The 23868-nt window shown below is 32.7% G+C and overlaps 2 protein-coding genes and 1 long non-coding RNA gene across 3 annotated transcripts; 2 read left to right on the top strand and 1 right to left on the bottom strand.

The window, feature by feature from the left end:
• The first annotated feature begins 3288 nt into the window (after nt 1-3288).
• LOC125877693 (putative lipid-transfer protein DIR1) lies at nt 3289-3603 on the top strand. Its single transcript, XM_049558919.1, has one exon. The coding sequence runs from the start codon at nt 3289-3291 to the stop codon at nt 3601-3603; it is 315 nt and encodes a 104-aa protein (XP_049414876.1).
• Nucleotides 3604-12110: 8507 nt separating this feature from the next.
• LOC125875647 (glycerophosphodiester phosphodiesterase GDPDL4) lies at nt 12111-19833 on the top strand. The gene is made up of 9 exons (XM_049556651.1): nt 12111-12474; nt 13525-13818; nt 15094-15209; nt 15397-15898; nt 16039-16077; nt 16599-16883; nt 17641-17780; nt 18449-18926; nt 19195-19833. The coding sequence occupies exons 1-9, from the start codon at nt 12366-12368 to the stop codon at nt 19488-19490; spliced, it is 2259 nt and encodes a 752-aa protein (XP_049412608.1). The 5' UTR covers nt 12111-12365; the 3' UTR covers nt 19491-19833.
• Nucleotides 19834-20126: 293 nt separating this feature from the next.
• Nucleotides 20127-23555, bottom strand: LOC125875666 (uncharacterized). The gene is made up of 3 exons (XR_007447455.1): nt 23311-23555; nt 22505-22643; nt 20127-20792 (listed from the first exon to the last, which is right to left on the bottom strand). It is a non-coding gene; the product is annotated as an uncharacterized LOC125875666 (long non-coding RNA).
• Nucleotides 23556-23868: the final 313 nt, after the last annotated feature.

Below are 23868 nucleotides of genomic sequence, written 5' to 3'. Positions count from 1 at the left end.
ATATATATATAAAATAATTATTAAATTGAAACGTTGGTTTTGAAGGTTAATATGACTCAATATGGTTTTCATTTCTCCCATCTCTTCGATCCTGCATTTACATCTTTGATTTAAACATATTAATGTTAAATAATTATGAATAAAAAGGTATTTTGAATTCCATATGATTGTGTATACGGGCTCTTGCTTATTTCGACTTGCTATACAAGTGGATATAGAATACAGTGCGACTTAGCCACCTGAAATTACGAGGAAATGTGAATTGTAAAAAGATGTTCTATTCAGACAATTTACAACTTTAGTTATTGTGATAGGAAAAGATAATGTTTACGAAATTCACATAGTAGGCATAGTGTGTCAACGTTGTGAGCAATTCTTTAATATTGTGCTAAAAAAAATAAAGGAACCAACGTTTTTAAAAAAGACATGGCTAAGATGGTGTGCTTCTTGTTTTTTCTCTTCTTGTTTTATTTCTTCTTTTATGTCTTCTTGTTACTCCGGTAAAATTTCAACCCGTACCAAATGCTACCCAAAAGCACAACAGATGTCAAATAAGCGCAGTAACAGAACATGCTGCACAAATGGAAAAAATCAATTAACATCACCAAAAATTGAATTAAACTAGAATTTTTTTTTGAAAATATATCTTAAATTGACAGTGTAAATATTACAGTATTACCCAGGATGTGTGAAACCAACAAAATATGGATGTCGAAGTGCTTCATCCACTCTGATACACAAATTTGGGTCGGCCCTCATGAGAAGCCAAACGAGCTTGAGAAGCTCAATATCTACCAATCTAAATTTGAAATAATAATAAATTAATTTAAATATACACGAATGAATAAAGAAATATATATGTGAAGCACTTGACTATTACTCGAGACGAAATAAATCTCGAATACGAATGTAATTGACATATCCAATGTCACTGCAAATTGCGAGCCTCTTTATTTTTTTTACTTTCACAACTTGAGGAAGCCCGATACACTGCTCCGCCATACTAGTCACACTACATAATAGTTAAAAATAAATCTTGAAACATATTTTAATAATAGCATACAACATATTGATTGATTAATTTGATCAAACTTAAAATTATTACTTAGATGTAAATTTACTTACCACACGGTGGAATGATCATCAGAACATTCTGGGAAGCATATTATTAAAATATGTGCACAACAATTCTCTTTCAATTTTTTGTTATTTTAAACTTTACGAAATGATTTTGTGTTTTTTATTTATATGATCAATATTTGCTAATTTGTATAAATATAAATGTATTATGAATTATAACATAATCGTTTGAGAGATATTGACGGTAAAATCTTGTCGCACTTCATGAAAAGTATGACACTCTAATATTTAAGAAAAGTGATAAAATTGTGAATTTGCTAGAAGGAAAAAGAAAATAATATAATTGTTACTACTTCACTATCGAACCAAAAATTAAATATCAAAAAATAAAAAATAGAAACACATAAAAGAAAGGATAACCTTGAATTTGTATATATACATATTTCCGTGCTAATTAAAAGAAAAATGAATTAAATACTGCAAAAAGTTAGGAACATATAAAAGAAATTATAACCTTGGATTTGTATATATACATACATATGTACTACTCTAAAATATAATCTATTGCGTAAATGAAAATTTGAAACAAAAGTATTTTCTAAAAAAAGAAAAATGTATTTCCAATTGATAAATAAAAAGGAAACAAAAGTTGTACCAACTTTATATAATTTTAACTTCCATCATCCATATAGTTAGACATCAAATCAATAAATCAAGGTTTCATGAAACAAAAAAGGAAAAAAACAAAAAGTATTACTCTACCCTACCTAAACTTCTGCTGCCCATAAATTAGACATATAGAATTGAAATATATATAGGAGAATATGAGGGGTGAAAAGGTTTATAATTAATTTGAAATATAATATTTAATATAAAATTATGTCTTTTTGGATTCATCAATGTAGTATTGAGACTCAAAATTGAAAAATGCCAAGAGAAGCCAAAAGATTTGTAATTGATATGTCCTTATGCTATTGTGTAATGAGAATTATAATCTTCTCGATTTATTAACGTAGTTTTTTTTTTTTATCCCTCCCTAGGAGCTTCCACCCTTTTTGCTCCCTTGGTGACTCGAACTCGCAACCTTCGAGTTGGAAGTGTGGGATGCTTACCATCTGAGCAACTCCCTCTCATCTATAAACGTAGTTGAGAGATCAATAGGAGCAAATTTTAATGAGAAGTGCAATTACTGATTTTTTGACTTTAAATATAGTTATAACCGTGGAACCCATTAAGATGTTAAACATTTATTAAGGCTTTTAAATTTCTTGAAAATAGTATATGACATGGTATTTATTCTACATCTAAAATTGTCATAGTGCAACTAATGAGTTTCTTGGCCTAAAACATAAAATGGATTCACATTTAATATTAAGACATTTCATAATTACAACTAACTCTTGCAATTCTCCAGCAACTGTTTCACAATTGTGCTTTAATATTTCATAAACAGCGTGCTTATGACCTTTTAAATTTATGTAAATTAAATAAGAAAAAACAAAAAAGGAAATTATCAAAAAAAAAGATGAGAAGAGAAATATGTTATTATTTAATTTTTAATCAATCAAATACTTTATAATATTTTAATTTAATATAGAAACAAAATAGTAATCCAATTTTAACTCCTACTTGCGTAAGTACAGAGGTTGTTTCAGTCAATTACCTCTAGTGGTATGCACATGACATACCAAGTAACTCTAAAGGTCAGTGACACACAGTTTGAAACTCGGAGGATAATGATTCATTCCTCCACCCTTCTCCACTTAAATTATCAGGATTCAAACTCGTATATATATCTGCCTAACGTGTTGCGCTCTTATCACTAAACCGAAGTCTGGAAGCAGCATAATCTCAAGTTTATTCTCACACTTAACTTAATGCATTATTATTAAATAACCAATGATCTGTTTTGTAGAAAAAGATCAAAAGTCCGTGACCCTAAAACTCACATGCTAAGTTCACAAGAGTTACAGTTCAAATAAACAAAATCCAAGTTTATTCTCACACTTAACTTAATGCATTATTATTAAATAACCAATGATCTGTTTTGTAGAAAAAGATCAAAAGTCCGTGAACCTAAAATTCACATGCTATGTTCACAAGAGTTACAGTTTAAATAAACAAAATCCAAATCTTGTCACTTTCCATCTCTTGTATTGCTTATATAACAACAAACAATTCCTTCTCACTTCACAATTCATCATCAAAATGGCTAAATCATACAGTACAATGATCTTTTTGCTTTTTGCACTGATCATGACAGTACAAATTGTAACATCAAATGCTGCAGAAACACCAGAAACTATTTGCAAGGTCACAATCAATGAACTTGTACTATGTTTACCTGCAGTAATGGGCAAGAAACCTCCGAAACCGACACCGGATTGTTGCGCAGTTCTACGCAAGGCTGATACACAGTGTATGTGCAACCAGAAATCTGAGTTGGGGAAATTTGGGATCAGTCCTGCAGCTGCAATGAATCTGCCTAAGCAATGTAAAATTGATGTTCCCAGTGAATGTTAAGATCTGCGTACACTCTATCCTCTTCAGTTTTCACTTGTGGGATTTCACTGAGTATGTTGTGATGAATGTTGAGAATTGTTGGGACTAATTTAAGATAAGCATGTATTTTAACATGAATTTGTTTTGAATTGTTTCACTTCACTTTATTGTGAAGTTGACATTGTTTTTATGTGTGTGTTTGTAATTTGGGTTATTTGAGAATTTAAATAAACTTTCTTTGAGTTGTTGGGTTCGTAAATGTATTTTTTTTACACGCACCGACTATAATAACTATGCCTCGATCCGTAGCAAGTTGGGAGTGTCGACTATATGATTCTCACTGTCAGTTAAGCTTGTCTTGAGTTTCTACATCGGCTATTTAGGAATGGTATAGTCTCTTTATATAGTCTTGGACAATCATTATCTTAAGAGCTCGTTTTTGGGGTTGAAGGTTCATTTTTTTATCAGTTTCGATCCAATATTACAAAGTATGTTGTATAGTGACAAAACATCATTAAAAAGTATGTTGTATAGTGATGCTTCATCGTAAATTGACTAGTTTTATACTGTTCAATTACCACGTGTATCCTCTTTTATTCGAGCTGAAGATCAGTAATATGAGCAAACTCGAACCTCACAAAATAGAGCCTTGTTTGTTGACATTGAATTGTCACTCAAATGGAAGCCCAACTCATCATGGGCCCAATGGGCTTTATGAAAAGTTGAAAACCCACTTTGAGAATTGATGATAAAACTACTAGAACATATATTATTGGCTGATTTATGCAAATATTCCGTTTATACCCCCATTTATATTTTGTTCTTATTTTTAAAAGTTGTACAAGTATATAACCCTTTTGAAGATGCTATCCATCTATTGCGACTCTTTCAATCCTAGGTCTATCCTTAATGAAAGTCCAAACAATAAGGCATCCTTGTCTTAAATCCTATGGTAGCGGTTCCTTCGAGTAAGAAAAAGGTACTCTTTCCCACGTTTGGTGACTTCCCTTCTGTGTAGAGATCGATAAAATATTAGATTATCTTCTAACGTTTATAAAATTTCAAAATATTATCTAATATTGTTTCATTAAGCAAATTAAATTCTTACATCGTAGACTAAAATGTTCATAATTTATAAAAAATTGTCATTTGCTAAACAGCCGTCCAAGAAAGCGAAAATTTAATCTATTGTTTTTAAGCATTTCAAAATCAAGAAGTCAAGTCTTCGCTGGTATTATATTGTAATTAAATTACTAGTGAATATGACTTGATAAATGGGGGAAAAAAAAAAAGGCATACAATAATGCTAGGAAGTAATTGACAAAATACCAAAAAAGTTGCAAAAGCTAAAATTGAATGTGTAATAAATTACATCATCGTGCAAACAACTACAACGTCGTTTTCTGTTGAAGAATTCTTAAGGCCACACAAACGCGTATTGCTGATATGGCCTTTTTCGTTTTCGCTCGTTATTTGATATTTATTTTGCGTTTTGACTAATTTAAATTTATGTCATGTACTTATTTAAGAGAATAACATTTTTTATCGAGATTTTTTTTATATCCGAGCTTGATCCTGAGATTTATCATTAATAATGGAAGATCTTATTCATCCCGCTATAATTCGATGCGATTAAGTTAGTGATATATGCCAACGGCAACTTGAAGCACAACGTCATTGTTCAAAAGTTGTGGGCCTTTTTTTTTTTCAGGTTTGGAAAGATCAAAATTGGCCTTTGGATTGGATTTAATGCACAATTCTTTAACGAGTATATATATATATATATATCAAGGTTTTCTATTTTCTTACCAATAGTACTTTTTTTTTTTTTCAATTTTACTTGTTTATCATATTACAAATAGATGTTTATTTTTATTTGTTCAGATTAAAATAATAAGAGATAATTTATCACTTAGCTTCTAATTTATCTTTATTATTAACTATAATAATTTTACAAAATATGAAATTTATTATATTTAAAGTGTAATATAATAAAATTATTATTTATTTATTACTTTGTTTAAAAATGTGTTAAGTAAATAATAGTAGACAAATAAAAACGGACGAAAGAAGTAGTTGATTCTTTTGTTTGTCGAGATTGACCAATAAAGTGACAACTTTACTTTGAGAATTTCGTTTCGTAATTTTCATAAAGAAACAATAAAGTAGACTTTTAATTAGTTAATGAAGCCTCATAATAAAAAGATTCTCTTAGACTTTCATATTCAATTTTAATAGACTTTCCTATTTAATTTAGTTTTCTTGAGTCTAAACTCTGAAAAGAAACTTTTAGAAAGCATACGTTAAACAAGTATTACACGACATAAATTTAAATTAATCGAAACTTCAAAATAAATATCAAATATTTGATTAAAAACAAAAACAAAAAAATATTTTTCTCTCATTGCTCTCTTGGACTATTATAATAAGAAAAATGAAATGTCCAATATAACGAGATATAAGTTCTACGTTTGTTCACATGTCTCTTTTCCATCTTCTCTTGGAAAAAAAACAATTAATATTGAAGAGTTTTAAATTTTACTGATAAAATTTTATAACAATGACTTTTTTTTTATTATAGTAATTGCAAAGTGAATTTATACATTTTAGCCAATTATAAGATAGCCGTCTCTCCAATTTGTTAATTCGTGGCGCCATGTGCGGCCATATGCCTAATTAGTTCCCACCTAGGAACTTTCTTATACAATAAATTAATTTTGTGACATTTTTTATGTTGTGATATTGTAACTACTTATAATTAAATCACCAACAAAACATATGATATTATATTATAGTATTCGAATCTAAAGTACAATATGAGATAAGCTCTTGCATCATGTTTTTTCTATTGGTCTTCGGAGTTTATATTGAAACTCTAATTAAATTCAGGTCGCGCATTGCATCGCTCATTCGTGGAGTTCCTAACAACTTTTTCTTCATATCTAAGGTTCGAATCTGAAACACTCTAAATACTTTTATTTTATAATAATAACAATATACTTAGTATAAGATAGTGAGTAGAATTTATCACTAGATAATTCGTTGCTAGTATGTTGTTAATTAGAATAGTGACATATTTAGCATAAGTTATCCATTTTTCCTTAAAAAATATTGTTATTATTATTATTATTATTTATAGAGAATTATATAATAAGGTGCAAGACCATGCTAAAATGACTATCTTAAGATTTTTGTTTCAGAACATTTTTTTATTAAATAGAGATTAAGATAACTAATTATTTACTTTGATTCAAACTCTTGTTTGACTGTAAATTGAATAAAGAACATATTTACCACTAATAACCACTAAGATATGCTAACCCACAAGAGACAAATGTTTCTGACTTCCTAAATCCAATAACCTTGCCAATTGCATAAACATCGCGAAATAATGACAGAATCAGAATTTTTTTAATTATTTTTTAAAAAAAATATATACAAATAAATTAAATAAACTCAATATTTACTAATTATTATATATGAATAAAATAATTTTAACTCTTTATTTATAATATAAGTTTATATAACAAAGAAAAATTCAAATAAACCCCTTACGTCTCTAATTTCGTTTCCGAGTCCATAAATATCATTAAACTACAAAATTTTTCAAAAATCCGTTAGATTTGTCTCTAGCTCACCAATTTATTTTTACTATTGTCCACATGCATTGTTTTCAAATATTTTGTTTTGTAGTAATAGACATAAATTATTATTAGAATTAAAATATCGTTTTTTTTTTACAAAAACATCTTAACTGGACTTGTCGATATTGGTGCATAATCTATAGTATTTTATTTTTATGTTTATTAGTGACTTGGTGCCCACTATGTCATTTGTACAAATTACTATGCACGTAATTAGATAGAAAATTAGAATATAACTTTATGCTCCATCCATTAATAATAATAATCATATTTTAAAAATATTATTTGATATTATACATCTATGAATTAGATTAATAAAGTCGTGATTTCATAATATTTTGTGCAAAATCTACTCACCAACCGTTGTACCCGTCAATTTATATTTTTTTATTTTTAAAAAATAATACAAAGTTGAGTCTTCTGACCGACCATTGTTTATTCAATAACCAAAAAAATAATTCTCACAACTTATTTATTAATTTTTATATAGAGAAGTTAGATGAAACACTTAAAAAGAAGGATTACGATGAGCATCCATGGTAATGTTGAATAATAATTGGTCAACTCTATTTTATTTTATTTTATTCTTAATTCTCATTCATTGAGGTTTCAAATTCAAATTTTGATAAAAAAAAATTTGGATCATAGTTATTTTCTGAAAGAACAATTTATAAATCGAGTACTTTACAGTGACAAAAAAAAATTAAATGACTTTTATAGAAAAAAGTTATAAGTTTGATGACTATTTAAAGAATTGGTTAACTTATCGTTTATATTGAAAACACTTATCTTTTAAAGTGAAATTATCTTAGAACTCAAATTAGTTACCAATGGATATCGAAGGCAGGATAGTAAACCAAAAAAATTACAATGGAACTCTTCATTCACATATAAATACTTGAATCATTGAAGTTTGTAAAGGCATATATATATAGTAAGCATTTTTCCCTTTTAGAGTAGCTAGTAGTGGTAGTACTTTTGCCTTTGGATCATAAACCATAATCACTTGGTATGGCAAATGTAGTGCAAACTTTCATTAAAGCTATTTAAAGTTTATTTGCTTATCATGGATGATGTTGACACTACATGTTCATCTTAATTATAAATTGATCACTATATATTATAGTATTAAAAAGTTATACATATAATATATGGAGAGAGAGAGAAATCAAGGTAATATTGTATACTTAGAGAATATGCATATAATTTGTTAGATTACTTTTAAGAATAAAAGTTCCACTACATACTTGAGTTCGAGATAATATTCTAATTTTCCTATGTTTAGTTGATTTCATTGAAGAAATAGGAAAAATAAGTTCGATGAAACAATTGTCTCCCGGCCACCCCAATTACCCCATTGCCTTGCCCTGACCGATAGCCATCTCTAACCCGCAAACTTCCTCTGGAAATGGATCTAAGATTTAAGCTTCTTGCATTCAATCTTTAAGGGGTTTAAATTGAGTACATTATATTTTAAAAGTTATAGATTCATAAGCTACTAATTTGTACTTCGCATCAAAGTATTGGGTTCAAGTGGATTAACCCAATACTATAAGGTTATATCCGCCTCTGACCCCCTACCATGAGTCCTTGACTCCTGTCTCTCCGACTCTCCCAACCACCACTCAACCCCACCTTTCACCACCCTCCACGCGACCACCTCTATCCTCATATATAGTGTTTACTTATCAAACATCGTTTTTAGAGTTGAAGATTTATCAGAAACAATTTCGAGATAAAATTTACGTATAATCTATCATTATTTATTAAACAAGAAAATTATTTGTGCTTTATAGGAAACATTTTCTAAGTATATGTTTCCATAAGTAATATTTTCCTTCGTACCAAATCACCCTTAATGCAACAATACAACTAGAAGAATCAAGTTAAAGTTATGTGTATATTATTAGATTGGCATATTCAAATTAAATGACACAAAAATAGTGCAAGTCACATCAAAGACTCCCCATTATAATTCTCTTCTTGCTGTATTATAGCTGTTGTTTTTTGTTCATCATTTTTCCAAAATTGTGATTCTCATTATCTCATATCTTTAATTTCTTTTAATCGTTTATTAATTTGTTATATCCTTGACTTTTGAATAAATTGGTTAGGCAAGAAAATTAGCCCTAATACAGCTAGTATATCACTCTCAAATAATGTAATTAAAAATACCTTTTTAGTGAATCGTACGTGAAGAATTAAACAGTGAATTTTGAATACCATAAAATTAATTATAGAAGAAGAAAGGTGAAAAAAAGAAGAAAAAGTGTTTGTCAAAATATATTTGCTGTTGAACCAGAATAATTTATATAATTTCTTTTTTTAATTATTAACCAGATTAATATATAAATTTGTTGTATTAGCTGAATTGGTCAAATTAAAATACACAAAATCTTCAAAGGAATGTGCATGTCGAGACCCGAGGGGATTTATCATGATATCATTCATTGCGTGGCCTACATTTTAGAAATTGTCAAAAACATTATAATAAAAACTAGTTGGATATTGGGCATTGGTGGGTTCCCGGTGCAATAATGAGACTGCTTCGCCCTCAATCAAAAATCTTGAGTTTGGAAAAAGTCATGTTAGGAGCTCTACGATCAAATGAACCTTGCACATGCTCCAAACTTAATCGACACTCTAATATGAACTCCAAACATTAGATGGAAAACAAAAAAATAGCGGAATAATATGAATTCACATGATTGATGGATTATATTATAGGGGAACTTTTGTTTGAACTAATACTCTATTTTATTATTATTTGGGTCGTTAATTATCCAACTTCCAATTGGCATTTTTAACTCTTACAGTTTTCCATTTGAATAAAAAAACAATAAGAAGAAAGTTTTAAAAAACTCTTACAATTATAATAATATATTCAATGTAATTTTATAAGTAAGGTTTAAAGAGGATAATATATGTATCGTCGTATCCTTGCCTTAGGTAAATAAATAGACTATTTTTGATAGATCATCTATTCAAATAAAGTATTTCAAAACACATTTAGAATTTTAATTGTGATTTCTGCTATTCTATTTTATTTTCAGTTTCCTAAAATATACTTAAATTAAATAGGTGAATGTGAAAGACATCTACTATTTATGGTAATTATTTTATCTAGAAAAAGCCAGGCATGTTATTTGTAGATTATTTAATACTCACCTGGACCTAAGCTGAAACCCGAATTGAAAAAAATGGATCGGGTCATAAGTGGGTCCCACGAACAACGAGATCCGGCGTTTCTTCTTAAACATTTTATTTAAATAAATAAACAAAGATCTATATTAAACCAACTCAATTTATGTTAAATAAATGATTTAATATAGTAAAAATACATATTCATTAAATTAATGTATGAAATATATAAGAGAAGTATTGTAAACACTTTCGAACTTATCGTAAATTTTTAGTTTCATGTTTGAATTATTGACCGTCTTAAAAAACACTCTTCTGCGTGATTAACTGAATTTTGATCTGACACATGGCGTAGCAAGTAGTCTGAAATTCTCGTAGGAGCATGCGACTGTTAATAAAAAATTGAGAGAAGTGTTGAAAACACTTCTAAACTTGACGATAATTTAGTGGTGTATTTTACTTAAGTTGCAAAAGTATGAGTCTATTTAAGTTAAATTAATCAAGTAGATAAATATTTTTAATACGGTTAATAGTTCAAAAATGAAATTAATAATTGAACGCAAATATAAACTTTTACGTTTTGTACATACGGATATTTTAATTATTGGAAATTGTGACACGTAAGCAGAGGAAGCTGACCCATGTTTTGGTCTCCGCTTAGCTGTCTACCAACCAAACAAGCCAGTCAGTCATTGATCAGCCAGCCGTCCTTTCAGCTTAAATGGCTCATTATTATAATTACTGCCATTACTGGTCATTATGTTTAACAAGCTTCATTAATAAGGCAGTAAAACAGTAACTCCCTGTTTGGTTGTGTTTTAAGATAACTAATTTTGGTCACAAATTTGAAATTCATCTTATATTATTCACATTTTAGAAATATTAGTTTTGAATTTGTGGAGACGTTGAGTTTCTACATTGATGTGATACATTATTCACATTTTTTCCACTAAGAATATTTGAACCATGAATTTGAAATATTCTACTTTCATATAATTCATAGACTTTACAAAACAATCTACATAGAGACTGAACTGTGGACTGAGGGAATAAAGTAAAAAAAGTAGATGGACAATTATGAGGTCTTGGTTCAAACTATCAAGGGGTATAATTATTTGGTTCATGTCATAAGATGATATATTTTGCTATTAAGTTATATATTATGCATGTTTGATTGAAAATTTATTCTACACAGATAAGGATAGAAGATTAATACGTAGTTAAGAATTATCTTATTACTAGCCTATTCATATATTTTGCTCGGTAATAGTATAGAGCACCATGTTTGTACAAGTATTAGCATTTTCATTTTGACTTTTGTAACCTAGTATCACTCGGTACTATTGTAGTTTTAACTTTTCATCTCTCACATCTTTAATTGTTTACAGTATTTTGATTATCGCACTATTTTGTTGTTATAGTTGCTATGTTTTCCTTTTTTCTTTCTATAATTGAATTTGCTCCACTTGGGTAGAAGGTCTTTTGGTAACACACTCTCTACTTCAATGAGATATTGATAAAATCTGCACACTCTATTTATGCTTGAAAATATAATTTAATTACGATTAACTAACATGTATTGTTACTTCATTAAATTATTAATTATTATATACATTTATTGTTTTGATATGAACACGATAGACTGAGTTTTTACCTTTAGCAGTCAGCATGAGCCGCTGAAGATATTTAAATACAGCTATTATAGCGAGAGACGCGTAATGAAAGCATCGGCATCCATTAGTACAACTAATAGTTGTATGCATAAATAGTGCTAAAATATTTGCCAGCCTGAAAATAGCCCACACCCCTCTAAGGCAGGCACAAACACTCACACACTTTCTCTCTCTATCTATCTGGTCTCAAAGTCTCCTTAACTTGTCAATCATCACACTTTTTCTTCACACAAATCAGCTGAATCTCTCCATATTCTCCTCCACCTCCGTCACAAACGGAAAAAAATTTCGCCGGAAAACGATTCTCCGGCTAAGCTCGCCGGAAATGAGGAAAATGCGTTCTGTTTTATGTCTCCTGCTACTTTGTTGCTCAGCTGCATTTGTTGCTGCTCAAAGATCTAGCAATGTAACCTCTAAATGGAAAACACTGAGCGGTAACTTTTTTTTCTCTCTCTAAATTTCTACCTAATAAGTTTAAGAGTAAGCTTACAATATCTCCGGAAGTTCAGATTAGCTATGAAGGAATTGAAGAGATCATGATAAGTTCTTCGGATGCGTTATATTTTGAGTTTTTTTTCAGCTATAAATTTGTTACAACAGTTGCTTTCTGAGTAGACTTATGTATTTCAGAAAAATTATCAATGGAAGTTCAATTTAGCTATACGGATACTGAAGAAATCGTGAAAAAAAGGTTTAGATTCCGTAGTTTAGAATAGTTTTGCCTATAATTTTGTTGGATAGTAACTGGAGCGGGAGAATTGTTAGGATGATTTGTTAGTTTGAAGTATTCTTCAGTGTTCAGGCGTTTGAGCTGTTTTATGTTGATTATTTTGTGAGATTTCTGATCAAGTTAGTTTAATTAGGGGCAAATGAAAAGCTGCATCTAGGATGTGATGGATAGTACCTGTTAATAGTAAGCTCGCTGCTCAGGAAGCAGTGATTTAACTGTTGCAGTGGAGACATCTGCTTCTTTAATTCTATGCCGGTAATGGTTGTTAGTATGATGCTGGTGGTACCTGAAGTTGCGATAAAGAAACCGTTTTGAAAGAACATACATAAGCCATTGTTTTTCTGTTTTTTGCAAAGTTAACTTTTGATTTTCAATTGCTTGCCATTGCCATGGTCTTTTAGATTTTGGAGAAACATGCCAAGATGCTTTCAATATTCAAAAGAAAAAAAAATGTTCTCTTTGCAACTGTCTTCTTATTTCGCACTGTAGTTGATGCAACTCTTTGGCAGCAACTCATACCTAAATCTCCTCCTCCAAAAAAGAAAAAAAAGATAGAATGAAAAGAAAGAAAAGTTCCCCTGAATAAGGGGGCAGAACTCCAGATAGGATTTCAATGGTGAAAAAGTTAGCACTCCTTATTTGTTAAAATAGTCAGTAGCAGTGTTCTTTTCTTTGCCTATTCGAGAAAATAATGAATAAGATTCTATTGTTTTCATTGTTGTATTTAGACTAAATCCATCTTTCTACTTTGCAGGAGATGCACCAAAAGTCATAGCTCGTGGAGGATTTTCTGGATTACTTCCTGATTCAAGCTTTAATGCCTATATGTTGGCACAAACAATTAGCTCGGCTGATTGGGTTGCTTGGTGTGATGTTCAACTCACAAAAGACGGGGTTGGCATTTGTTTTCCTGATCTCAAGCTTAACAATGCTTCTGACATCGATCTTCTCTACCAAAACAAGAATAATAACTACTCGGTGAATGGAATTCCTCAGACAGGATGGTTTTCTATAGATTTCAACATCAAGGATTTGGCGCCTGTCAGCTGTAAGATTAAATCATGACCTTTTGTATCTTTTACTATATGCTTCAGACTTTATGGTCCTATATATGTGAATGACTGTTTAGATCAGCAGTTACACCTAGTAAAGAACTTGTTTTGGGCAATGAGTTTACACTCCAAAGCAGCCGGTTTTACCTATCATATGTAATTGAGAGGCTTCTCCGCTATTTTTGTTTTACTTAATAAACCAATTGATTTCAGGGATTTACTAATTTGGAATTTTAAATGGTGCTTAGCTTCTCTGTCTTTGTTTTGCCATTCTTTTGCTGGTCTGTGAAGGTGGTACAGTCACTTCCCTCTTTTCTTTTAATGCGGGACAGCCCAGGTTCTGGTGCCATACCATTATAGTGTGTCTAAAGCCAGTATGTACCTGTATTTATTTGGTTCTAAAACAATTCTGATATGTTGGGACTGCATTTATCATTTCTTTTACATACTTATGCTTCAAAAAGGGTTGATGATGAAAAACTTAATTTAGGTTTTCATTTTGTGGAATAACTGTGGTCCTATCTTTTAAAAGTTTGACTCTCAGATGAAGTGCTAATTGGCAGTAATTCTGCATAATAATATGCTAGTATTATTTGTATAGTCAGAGTCCCAAAAAGAATGACACATTTCTATATTAAGTAATAATTTAACTTTAAAATATCTATTTTACCCTTAATGAAATGATTTATAGCCACACAAATTTCTATCATTCATTTTAGACCACAAATTTTAAAAGTCATCCTTTCTTTCTTAAACTTTGTGCCGAGTCAAACTACCTCACATAAAATGGGACGGAGGGAGTATATATTTTGTCATAAAATTTTCTCCCCTCCCTCAACCACTATCTTATTTTATGTTTTAAAAAAATGTAGAATCAGATCACCTTAGAAAATGAGTTGCCCTGTGCATTTCCTTAGGACCCAAATAGATCATATATGTTNTTTCTTAAACTTTGTGCCGAGTCAAACTACCTCACATAAAATGGACGGAGGGAGTAATATATTTTGTCATAGAATTTTCTCCCCTCCCTCAACCACTATCTTATTTTATGTTTTAAAAAAATGTAGAATCAGATCACCTTAGAAAATGAGTTGCCCTGTGCATTTCCTTAGGACCCTAATAGATCATATATGTTTATGGCAAAACATGTTGCTGGTATAGTCTAGAGAATCTCTCATTAGAGTTGGACTTATTGTTATGGCTTGATGAAAGTTAGCCTCTGGTGATCTGAAATTCTACTAAAAAGAGATTAATCCTGATGCCTGGAACAGTGATACAAGGAGTGTTTTCACGGTCGCCTAGATTTGATGGCACTCCCCAACAAATTCTTACTGTCCAGGATGTAGCTACCCAAGTCAAACCTCCAGGATTATGGTTGAATATCCAGGTATGCATTTGATTACAGAATGCTTTTGGTAATTACTTGTTGCCTACTTTCAGTTTTTCAATCTCTAAGAATCTAAAAGGAACAGTTTAATTATCATACCATGCATTGCTGCATTTGATGTGTGGTATGTTAAATACGTGTTGGCATAACAATTATTTAACTCATTCTTCTGCAAATACATTTCCAGCATGATTCCTTCTACAGCCAGCACAATCTGAGTATGAGAAGCTTTGTTATTTCCCTATCTAGAAGTGTTATTGCCAACTATATTTCATCACCTGAGGTGAATTTCCTGCAAAGTATCGCATCGCGATTGAATCTACGAGTGACAAAGCGCGTTTTCCGGTTTCTCAACAAGGATGATATTGAGCCATCAACAAGTCAAACATATGGTTCTCTAGTAAAGAATCTCACATTTATTAAAACCTTTGCCGCTGGGATTCTTGTTCCCAAAGACTATATCTGGCCAACGGACAGCAGCTTGTACTTGCTGCCACATACATCGGTTGTTTCGGACGCTCATAATGAAGGACTTGAGATTTATGCAGCCGACTTTGTTAATGATGCTCCTTTTGCTTATAATTATAGCTATGATCCTGTAGCTGAGTATTTATCCTTTATAGACAACGGTGAGTTCTCGGTGGACGGAGTGTTATCTGACTTCCCAATGTCTCCATCTGCGTCAGTAGGTAAGTGACAATCTATTTTGATTCTCTGTATTGAGAGTGTGCTAGTATAAGCTTTGTTTACTGCTTTCATAGTTTCACTTGTTTGGTCTACTTCTTTCTGTGGTACTTATCCAGGTTCCTAAACTTTTCTAATCTTGCAGATTGCTTCTCGCATTTGGGTGAGAATGATAAGCCTCAAGGTATGCTGTTGATATACACGCATTTCCAGAATGATTTATGTTGTTTTATATGTTTAAACATTTTCATTGAAATCTTTACAATGCAAGTTATCTTGCAAAGCTTTCAAATTCTCTCACTTTTGGTTAAAAATGAATTGAACATGGAGTCAACTAATTTCCTAAAATTGAAACCTTGAATTTGATTAACTTAACTTTCTAAGTAAATGAGCTTCACCCTGTCCAACTTTGTTCGCATGCAACATTCCATGTTAAACTATGCATTATTTATATGGACATAAATTATGTATTATTTTACTGCAGTACAATGTGGAATATATTACATGTATTAGCAATACCTAGATGTCAGTATCTAATGATGAACATACCTTATAGTAGGCGTCCCCTGCACAAAAATCTCTGTTATCATTCAGCATATAACAGTTCACTCTAAGATATCCATGCATAACTAGTTCACCAAATGGCGGCATACTGATTATCCATGTCCTCTCTCTTGTTTTCTCTCTTCCTCCTTTGGCCTGCAGTAAATCTTCAGATTATCGCACCTCAAGGAGCAAGCGGTGACTATCCTGGTTGTACAGATTTAGCATATACAAAAGCTGCTTCCGATGGTGCAGATATTCTTGGCTGTCCTGTCCAAATGACAAAAGATGGAATACCCTTCTGCCTTGGTTCAATTAATCTGATAGACACGACGACTGCGGCCCAATCGCCATTCAGCAACATCGCTACCACTGTTCCAGAGCTTCAGATAAAAGATGGAATACTCACCATCAACCTTACCTGGAGCGATATTCAAACGCTGAAACGTAAGCTGAATCATCTGTTAATTTGTAGTGTTAAATTATGTGGCTTATCTTGTTTCAATCTCACTATTGCATGCCTCTGCATCCGTGTGATGCCATCTGTATCTAACTTTCTTTATAAAAGAAAAATGGAAGATTGCATGCCTCAAGAACTTCTCTTCTTTGCTTGCCTGCAAATATATCTATGCCACAATTACTTCTTTCATTTGGATCAAGACTGTTAAAAATTGTAGATAATGAGATAGTTTCTCTTCTGTATTGTGTTTTTTTATCTTCTTCATATCTGGGACTTTTTTACTGTCATGCATTTATCTTTTGCACAAATAACAATTTCAGGGATTAATTTAAGTTTTTTTTAGCTATTTATTTTGTAGCTTGTTAATTGTTTTGAACTGCACATATAAGCTCTTAAGAGAGGAGCAATATTCTAGGAATTCATCATCCCAGTTCTCCTTCCTCATTAAGAATGACAGTTATTGTTTTTGAAATGTGTGAAATAATTACAAAAACTGGAATTTTATTTGGCTATTAAGCCTCTTTTTCCCACTTTGACATGCTTTTGTGGCATACACTTTCCGCAAGCTCTTTTAAGACACGTTCTCAAATTTTCTAGAGACCTTCATTTCTTATCTAGACATTTCTGCAAATACTTACGTTTTCTTCTAATTATTTGTCATTGCAAGATTATGCACTACTTCAATTGAAATTTCGGAATACTATTGTTTCAAAATGCACTTTAACATGCTCTAATGTCTTGCAGCGGCAATATCAACCCGGTATTCAGACTTTAGATTGTCACGGAATCCAAAGGCCAGAAATGATGGAAATTTTATGTCGTTAGCAGACTTCTTGACATTTTCCAAAAAGGCTAATGTTTCTGGTGTAGTGATCAGCATAGAGGTGAGTTTGTTTAGGGACTACTGACCTTATTTATACCTATATTCTTATGCATCAATATAGTGTAAGCTCATTTCCGAATCCTAAATGCTTATAAGTTATATACTCACTCCTTATCACTTCTCATTCTGAGTGAGAATTCCATAGCTTCTTATGCTATTTCATAGGTGATTGAATGTGGGAAACATGCCAAACTTTCCCTCGAAAGAATTTGGAACCAGAAAATGCTTTTGGAAAATGGTCTATATATTTTCAAAAGGAAAGGATTCACTTTATGACTAGTATTTTGAAGGTTTAATCGTCTGCTGGATACATTAAGGATCTCAATATCTCCAATTTTCTGAAATGTTCTCTACAAGTTACAACTGAAGCAATTTTAACTGCTTTCCAAGTACAATAATGACTTCCTTTTTAGTAGCTGAATCATAATAATTCTATTTTCATTACTTAATGAAGGTGATTACCCACTCAATGTAGAAAGGAATAAAGGATTATAAGAAATTCAATAAGAACTTTGACATCACAACAAAAAAAAGAGGAAAGAACAGTCAAAGTAGCTGTATTTTTTTTATGTTTATACGAGAAAAAAATCTGATTTAATGGATATCTTTGTACACTGGAGGTTTTACCTCCTTTCTCATTATTTGACACTATATTCTGGCTTCATGCAGAATGCCGCATACCTGGCAAAGCAGGGATTAGGTGTAACTGATGCCGTTTCGGACGCCTTAAGCACAGCTGGTTACAATAATCAGACAGCTAGGAAAGTTATGATCCAATCAAATGACAGTTCTGTTCTGGAAGAATTCAAGAAGAGTAGTTATGAACTTGTTTATTTGGTTGACGAGGATATCAGTGATATTAAGAACTCAACTTTAATGGAGATCAAGACCTTTGCAAAATCTGTTGTCATAACCAAGAAATCAGTCTTCCCCAGTGAAGACGCTTTTATCATTGGTCAAACGAATGTTGTGCAGAAGCTGCAGTCAGCAAATCTCCCCGTATATGTGCGACTATTTAATAACGAGTTTATATCTCAAGCATGGGACTTCTTCTCAGATTCGTCTGCTGAGTTAAACAACTATGTTCTTGGAGCTGGCGTTGATGGTCTTGTTACAGAATATCCTGGCACAGCGGCTAGATACCGAAGTAAGTTATTTATATACCTTTGTTATTTCTCATACCGTGTTCCAACCCCAACCCCTTCTTCCCCCTTTCCCCTTTCTTTCTCTTTTAGTTTCTATATTCATCATCCCCAAACATTATTCAGTATAGATGAATCTCTGGCGCAATCTGCTAGATTTGTGTATTTTTTACCAGAGCTTTTGCTTGCTCATATCCATTAAGTTGTGCATACGAAATGCAAGATTACTATATATCCTCAATTTGACATATACCAATTGTTGGGAATGTACAGGGAACCGTTGTTTAGCGTACAAAAACTTGCCACCATATATGAGCCCTGTTCAACCTGGGAGTCTCTTGGGACTCATGACTCTTCAGTCTATGCCACCCGTCGAACCTCCCAGCCCCGTGCTCGATGTAAGTGATGTGACTGAGCCACCTCTTCCACCTATTGCAAAGATAAAGCCAAGTAATGACAATGGTTCTACAGCTAGAGCTCCCACTACCGCTCCAAATGGCCAATCCTCAGTTGTTGCTAGCATTCTCATGAGCTCAGTCGCAGTTCTTCTAGCAATTTTCATGGTATAGTGATGATCATTTCTGCCTTGGTGCCACCATTTTGTACAATTTGTTTTAACCATCTTGCTGATCAAACCTCTCTCTGGTGATTATGGAGTCGCACATGGTGGCGGTGGTAGTCTCGGGTCAGCTCATTTAACACGTGATTGTTTCCTTGTACTTGCGATGTATCAAAATTTTCAGCTCTTGTTTATTCTTTACATTCTTCCTCGTTTCTATTTTTCATCCCTTCCCTCCCCTTTTTTTCCATTTTGGGTCAGATTGAGTGGGTGTCTGGGGTTTATTGCCTATTTGTTTGTAAGAATTCTGTATTGGATGTAAGCAATGATCAATGTAGTTAGTATTTTTCATACACAGCCTTTAATCTTTATATTCTATTCATCATGTAATATAAGATTGCAAATAAATGTTGCAGACCTAATGACTAATTATTCTGTGTTACAACTTCAATGACAGAAATTTGCAAGCTGAAGCATGGAACANCCGCGTCTCATCAATCAGTACTGTGTTACAACTTCAATGACAGAAATTTGCAAGCTGAACCATGGAACAGTCAAAAGCAACGTTAGTAAATTTATGGTACAGTTACTTGATATAAACATGTAGCTAGCTTACGCATCCACATTTTCCTTAATCAAAGGATTCACGATAGTGATTATATACATGAAAAATAAAGATTGCACGGAGGAGGACATACATACACCTTAGCCTCCAACACACGAAATACAAATGGTTTTAGCTATAGCACAGTTCATTTGCATCAACCGCAGAGTCTACACAGCGATAGATCTTTCTTTTTCCATATAGAACGAAAGAGTAAAGGGAGCACAAAGCTATACAAGTACACTGAGTACCACAAACAAGGTTTGGTGTATTAGTCATATTCGATCCTGCTCTTGCTTCAGTGAAGCTCTAGATTGGCTTGGCAAAGAGAGATCTACAGTGACGACAACAATGTGCTCTGTCTGTAACACCCAAATTAGCCATCTGATCTGAAATGCCATTTCCTTCCCTAAAGACGTGGACAAAAAAAGAACCCCTTTATGCATCAAGGACCAAATCTGATTGATGATTGATGCTATATATCTGCCACGGAGTACTTTCCTATTGATTATATCAACCAATAGCATAGAGTCGGACTCTACAATAGTCATAAGGTAGCCTCTGTCAATGCACATGCTCAATCCTTGGAGAATAGCCTTAGCTTCTGCCTTCTACCATTACTGTAAATGCCATAGAAAGAAGCAAAGGCTATCATGATCTCTAACAACTCTACCACCTCCTGCAACCCCTGGATTAGCCTTACTGCACCTATCCACACTTGTTAACTTAAATATATTCCTGGCCATCGATACACCTTAATTGATAGAGATATGTGGTGACGTTCATACACTCCACCAGCAGATCACAAACAACAATGCTAGTTATATCTTTGTTGCAATAGGCTAAGCTGTCAAGGAATTAATTTGACAAAGTTAAAAGGAGACGACACTGCACAAATCAACATTTTCGACAAAAATGCAATGTTTCAGGGTTGAGTGGTAGCAAAATGTAAGTATGGGGAGTCTGTGGTGAAAAGAGAAGGAGAAAGGTATTTTGTTTGTACGATATGTGGTTGAAAAAGAACAAACGATATCTTGAGATTGAATGGTGAAGGGATTTCTTTTTTGCGCCATTGTGAAAAACAGAAATAGAATATTGAGGTAGGTTGGTTTTTGGATAGAGAAGAAAAGAGGATGTGCTTAATGTCTAATATATTTAGACTGCCTCACGGAAATCGCATCACACTTGACCACTTAATTCTATCTGTTCGTAAGCCTACATCATAAGTCATAACCAAACGAAAAGTTCTTCATGATCTTAGCTCATTAGTTCCTACATTATAACCAAACGAAAAGTTCATAAGTTCCTACATTAGTAAGGAATCACAATGGTATCAAGCTTAAGGTTTATCACTAATAAAGGCATGAGTTACTTCCTAGAGATTGCGTTGATAATATGCTTTCCAATTTTGTTCTTCATTGATACATTGCGCCTGTGTGTGAGTATAATACACAGCGCTCACCACAACTGAGGATGTCTAATGAATCATCAAATGAAGCACATACCTAAAAGTTTCTTTATTTGGTTCAAATCATCAATTCACAAGTCTCGTTCGATTAACTTTTCGAACACAATCTCTCCTAATAATTACAAATAATCCAATGAAATCTTTTGGAATGAGGAATCGATACAGCTAAAATTTGACAAACAAACAACAAGAATACAGCAAAAAAAAAAAAAAGTATAAGGAATCCAAAAATGCTACTAATAATCAACATTACCAGAAAATAAAAAGTTACCGAGAAGAGGAGAGATTGAACTATTTCCCATATTTTTTTCTCAATCGATCCTTGACAAAGTCATTCCGAGCTTTAGTTCGAGCTTGTTGAGGAGCAATATTGATATAAGAATGATGTACACCAAAAGCAAATAGAGCAGCACCACCAAAGAAACACGCCAATGTAGCAGCAAACTTTGAAGGAGATGATGGGTAGCAGAAAACCATTTCGATTTTGGGGATCGTAACAACAATTTACACAAAAATCTTCAAGAAAATATAACTAACAGAAATCCAGAATTCAAATTTGGAGCAAAATTTTCCGATTTTGTGNACCGGGCTTCGCTTTGCATGGTGTGGGGCTTGAACCTGCGACCTAAGCCACAAATCCTCCACCTTTTGCCACTTGAGCTAGGCCTTGGGGGCTGATCTGCAATGCCATTTCCTTCCCTAAAGACGTCCTTTATGCATCAAGGACCAAATCTGGTTGATGATTGATGCTCTATATATCTGCCACGGAGTACTGATTTTCCTATTGATTATATCAACCAATATCATGGAGTCGGATCTAAAATAGTTTTAAGGTAGCCTCTGTCAATGCACATGCTCAATCCTTGGAGAGTAGCCTTAGCTTCTGCCTTGTACCATTACTGCAAATGCCATAGAAAGAAGCAAAGGCCACTAACATTCCGCCAGACTGCACCCATCCACATTTGTTAACTTAAATATATTTCTGGCCATTGATACACCTTAATTAGTAGAGGTATGTGGTGACGTTCATACACTCCACCAGCAGATCACAGACAACAATGCTAGCTATATCTTTGTTGCAATAGGCTAAGCTGTTGAAAAGTAATTTGACAAAGTTAAAGGAGACGGACGACACTGCATATCTCAAGATTTTCTGACAAAAACGCAATGTTGCAGGGTTAAGTGGTAGCAAAATGTAAGTGTGGGAGTTTGTGGTGAAAAGAGAAGGAGAAAGGTATTTTCTTTGAACGATATGTGGTTGAAAAGAACAAACCATAACTTGAGATTGAATGGTGCAGGGATTTTCTTTTTGCGCCAATTGGAATCACATTAGACTTGACCACATAATTCTATCTATTTGTAAGCCTACATTACAACCAACACAAGAAGTTCTTCATGATCTTAGCTCATTACTAATCATTAGTAAGAATCACATTGGTACCAAGCTTATGGTATCACTAGTGGCATAAGTTACTTCCTCGAGATGGCAAATGATAGTTGATAATATGCTTTCCGAATTTATTCTTCATCGCGTGTTGTATGGGCATACTACACAAGAGCTGAGGATCATCAATGAAGCACATACAAAAAGTTTCTTAGTTTGGTTTAAATCATCAGTTCATAAAATTAACTTCATGAACACAATCTCTCTTAATAACTACAAAGAATCTTTTGGTCAGCTAAAATTAAACCAAAAAAACAAAGATAACCGCAAACAAAAAAGGTATGAGCAATTCGGAAATGCTACTGGTAAATTACCACGAATTATTTGCCATATTTCTTTCTCAACCGATCCTTGACAAAGTCATTCCGAGCTTTAGTTCGAGCTTGTTGAGGAGCAATATTGATATAAGAATGATGTACACCAAAAGCAAACAGAGCAGCACCACCAAAAAAACACGCCAATGTAGCAGCAAACTTTGAAGGAGATGATGGGTAGCAGAAAACCATTTCGATTTTGGGGATCCTAACAACAATTTACACAAAAAACTTCAAGATCAGAAATCCAGAATTCAAAGTTTGAGCAAAATTTCCGATTTTGTGAAGATCTGGGAGAAGTCACGATTCTTCTGCTGTGTGCATACACTCGGGTTTTTCTTTGGGCTTCTTCGGTAAGCCCATTAACGCAAATCGTTTTGGATCATAGAGATATAATCCAGCCCATAAAAGCCTGTAGAGATGGCAAATGAGGCTGGGCAGTTTTAAGGTTATGCGGGGTGATGGGATGCGGAGCGGGTTGAAGTGAGTTTTTTTAAAATTAATGTGGGGTGGAGCGGGCGGGTTAAACTTAATTCTAATTTTTTTTTGGTAACTTAC

This window comes from Solanum stenotomum, chromosome 9 (assembly GCF_019186545.1).
Source record: "Solanum stenotomum isolate F172 chromosome 9, ASM1918654v1, whole genome shotgun sequence".
Taxonomy (NCBI): Eukaryota; Viridiplantae; Streptophyta; class Magnoliopsida; order Solanales; family Solanaceae; genus Solanum; species Solanum stenotomum.
This window is presented reverse-complemented; position numbering and strand designations above follow the sequence as displayed.

Bases quoted from the DNA above. Each gene is read 5' to 3' on its own strand.
- LOC125877693 (XM_049558919.1), top strand. From the start codon at position 3,289: ATGGCTAAATCATACAGTACAATGATCTTTTTGCTTTTTGCACTGATC.
- LOC125875647 (XM_049556651.1), top strand. From the start codon at position 12,366: ATGAGGAAAATGCGTTCTGTTTTATGTCTCCTGCTACTTTGTTGCTCA. The intron at 15,899-16,038 runs GTAAGTGACAAT...CTAATCTTGCAG, and splicing joins GTCTCCATCTGCGTCAGTAG to ATTGCTTCTCGCATTTGGGT. The intron at 17,781-18,448 runs GTGAGTTTGTTT...GGCTTCATGCAG, and splicing joins GTGTAGTGATCAGCATAGAG to AATGCCGCATACCTGGCAAA.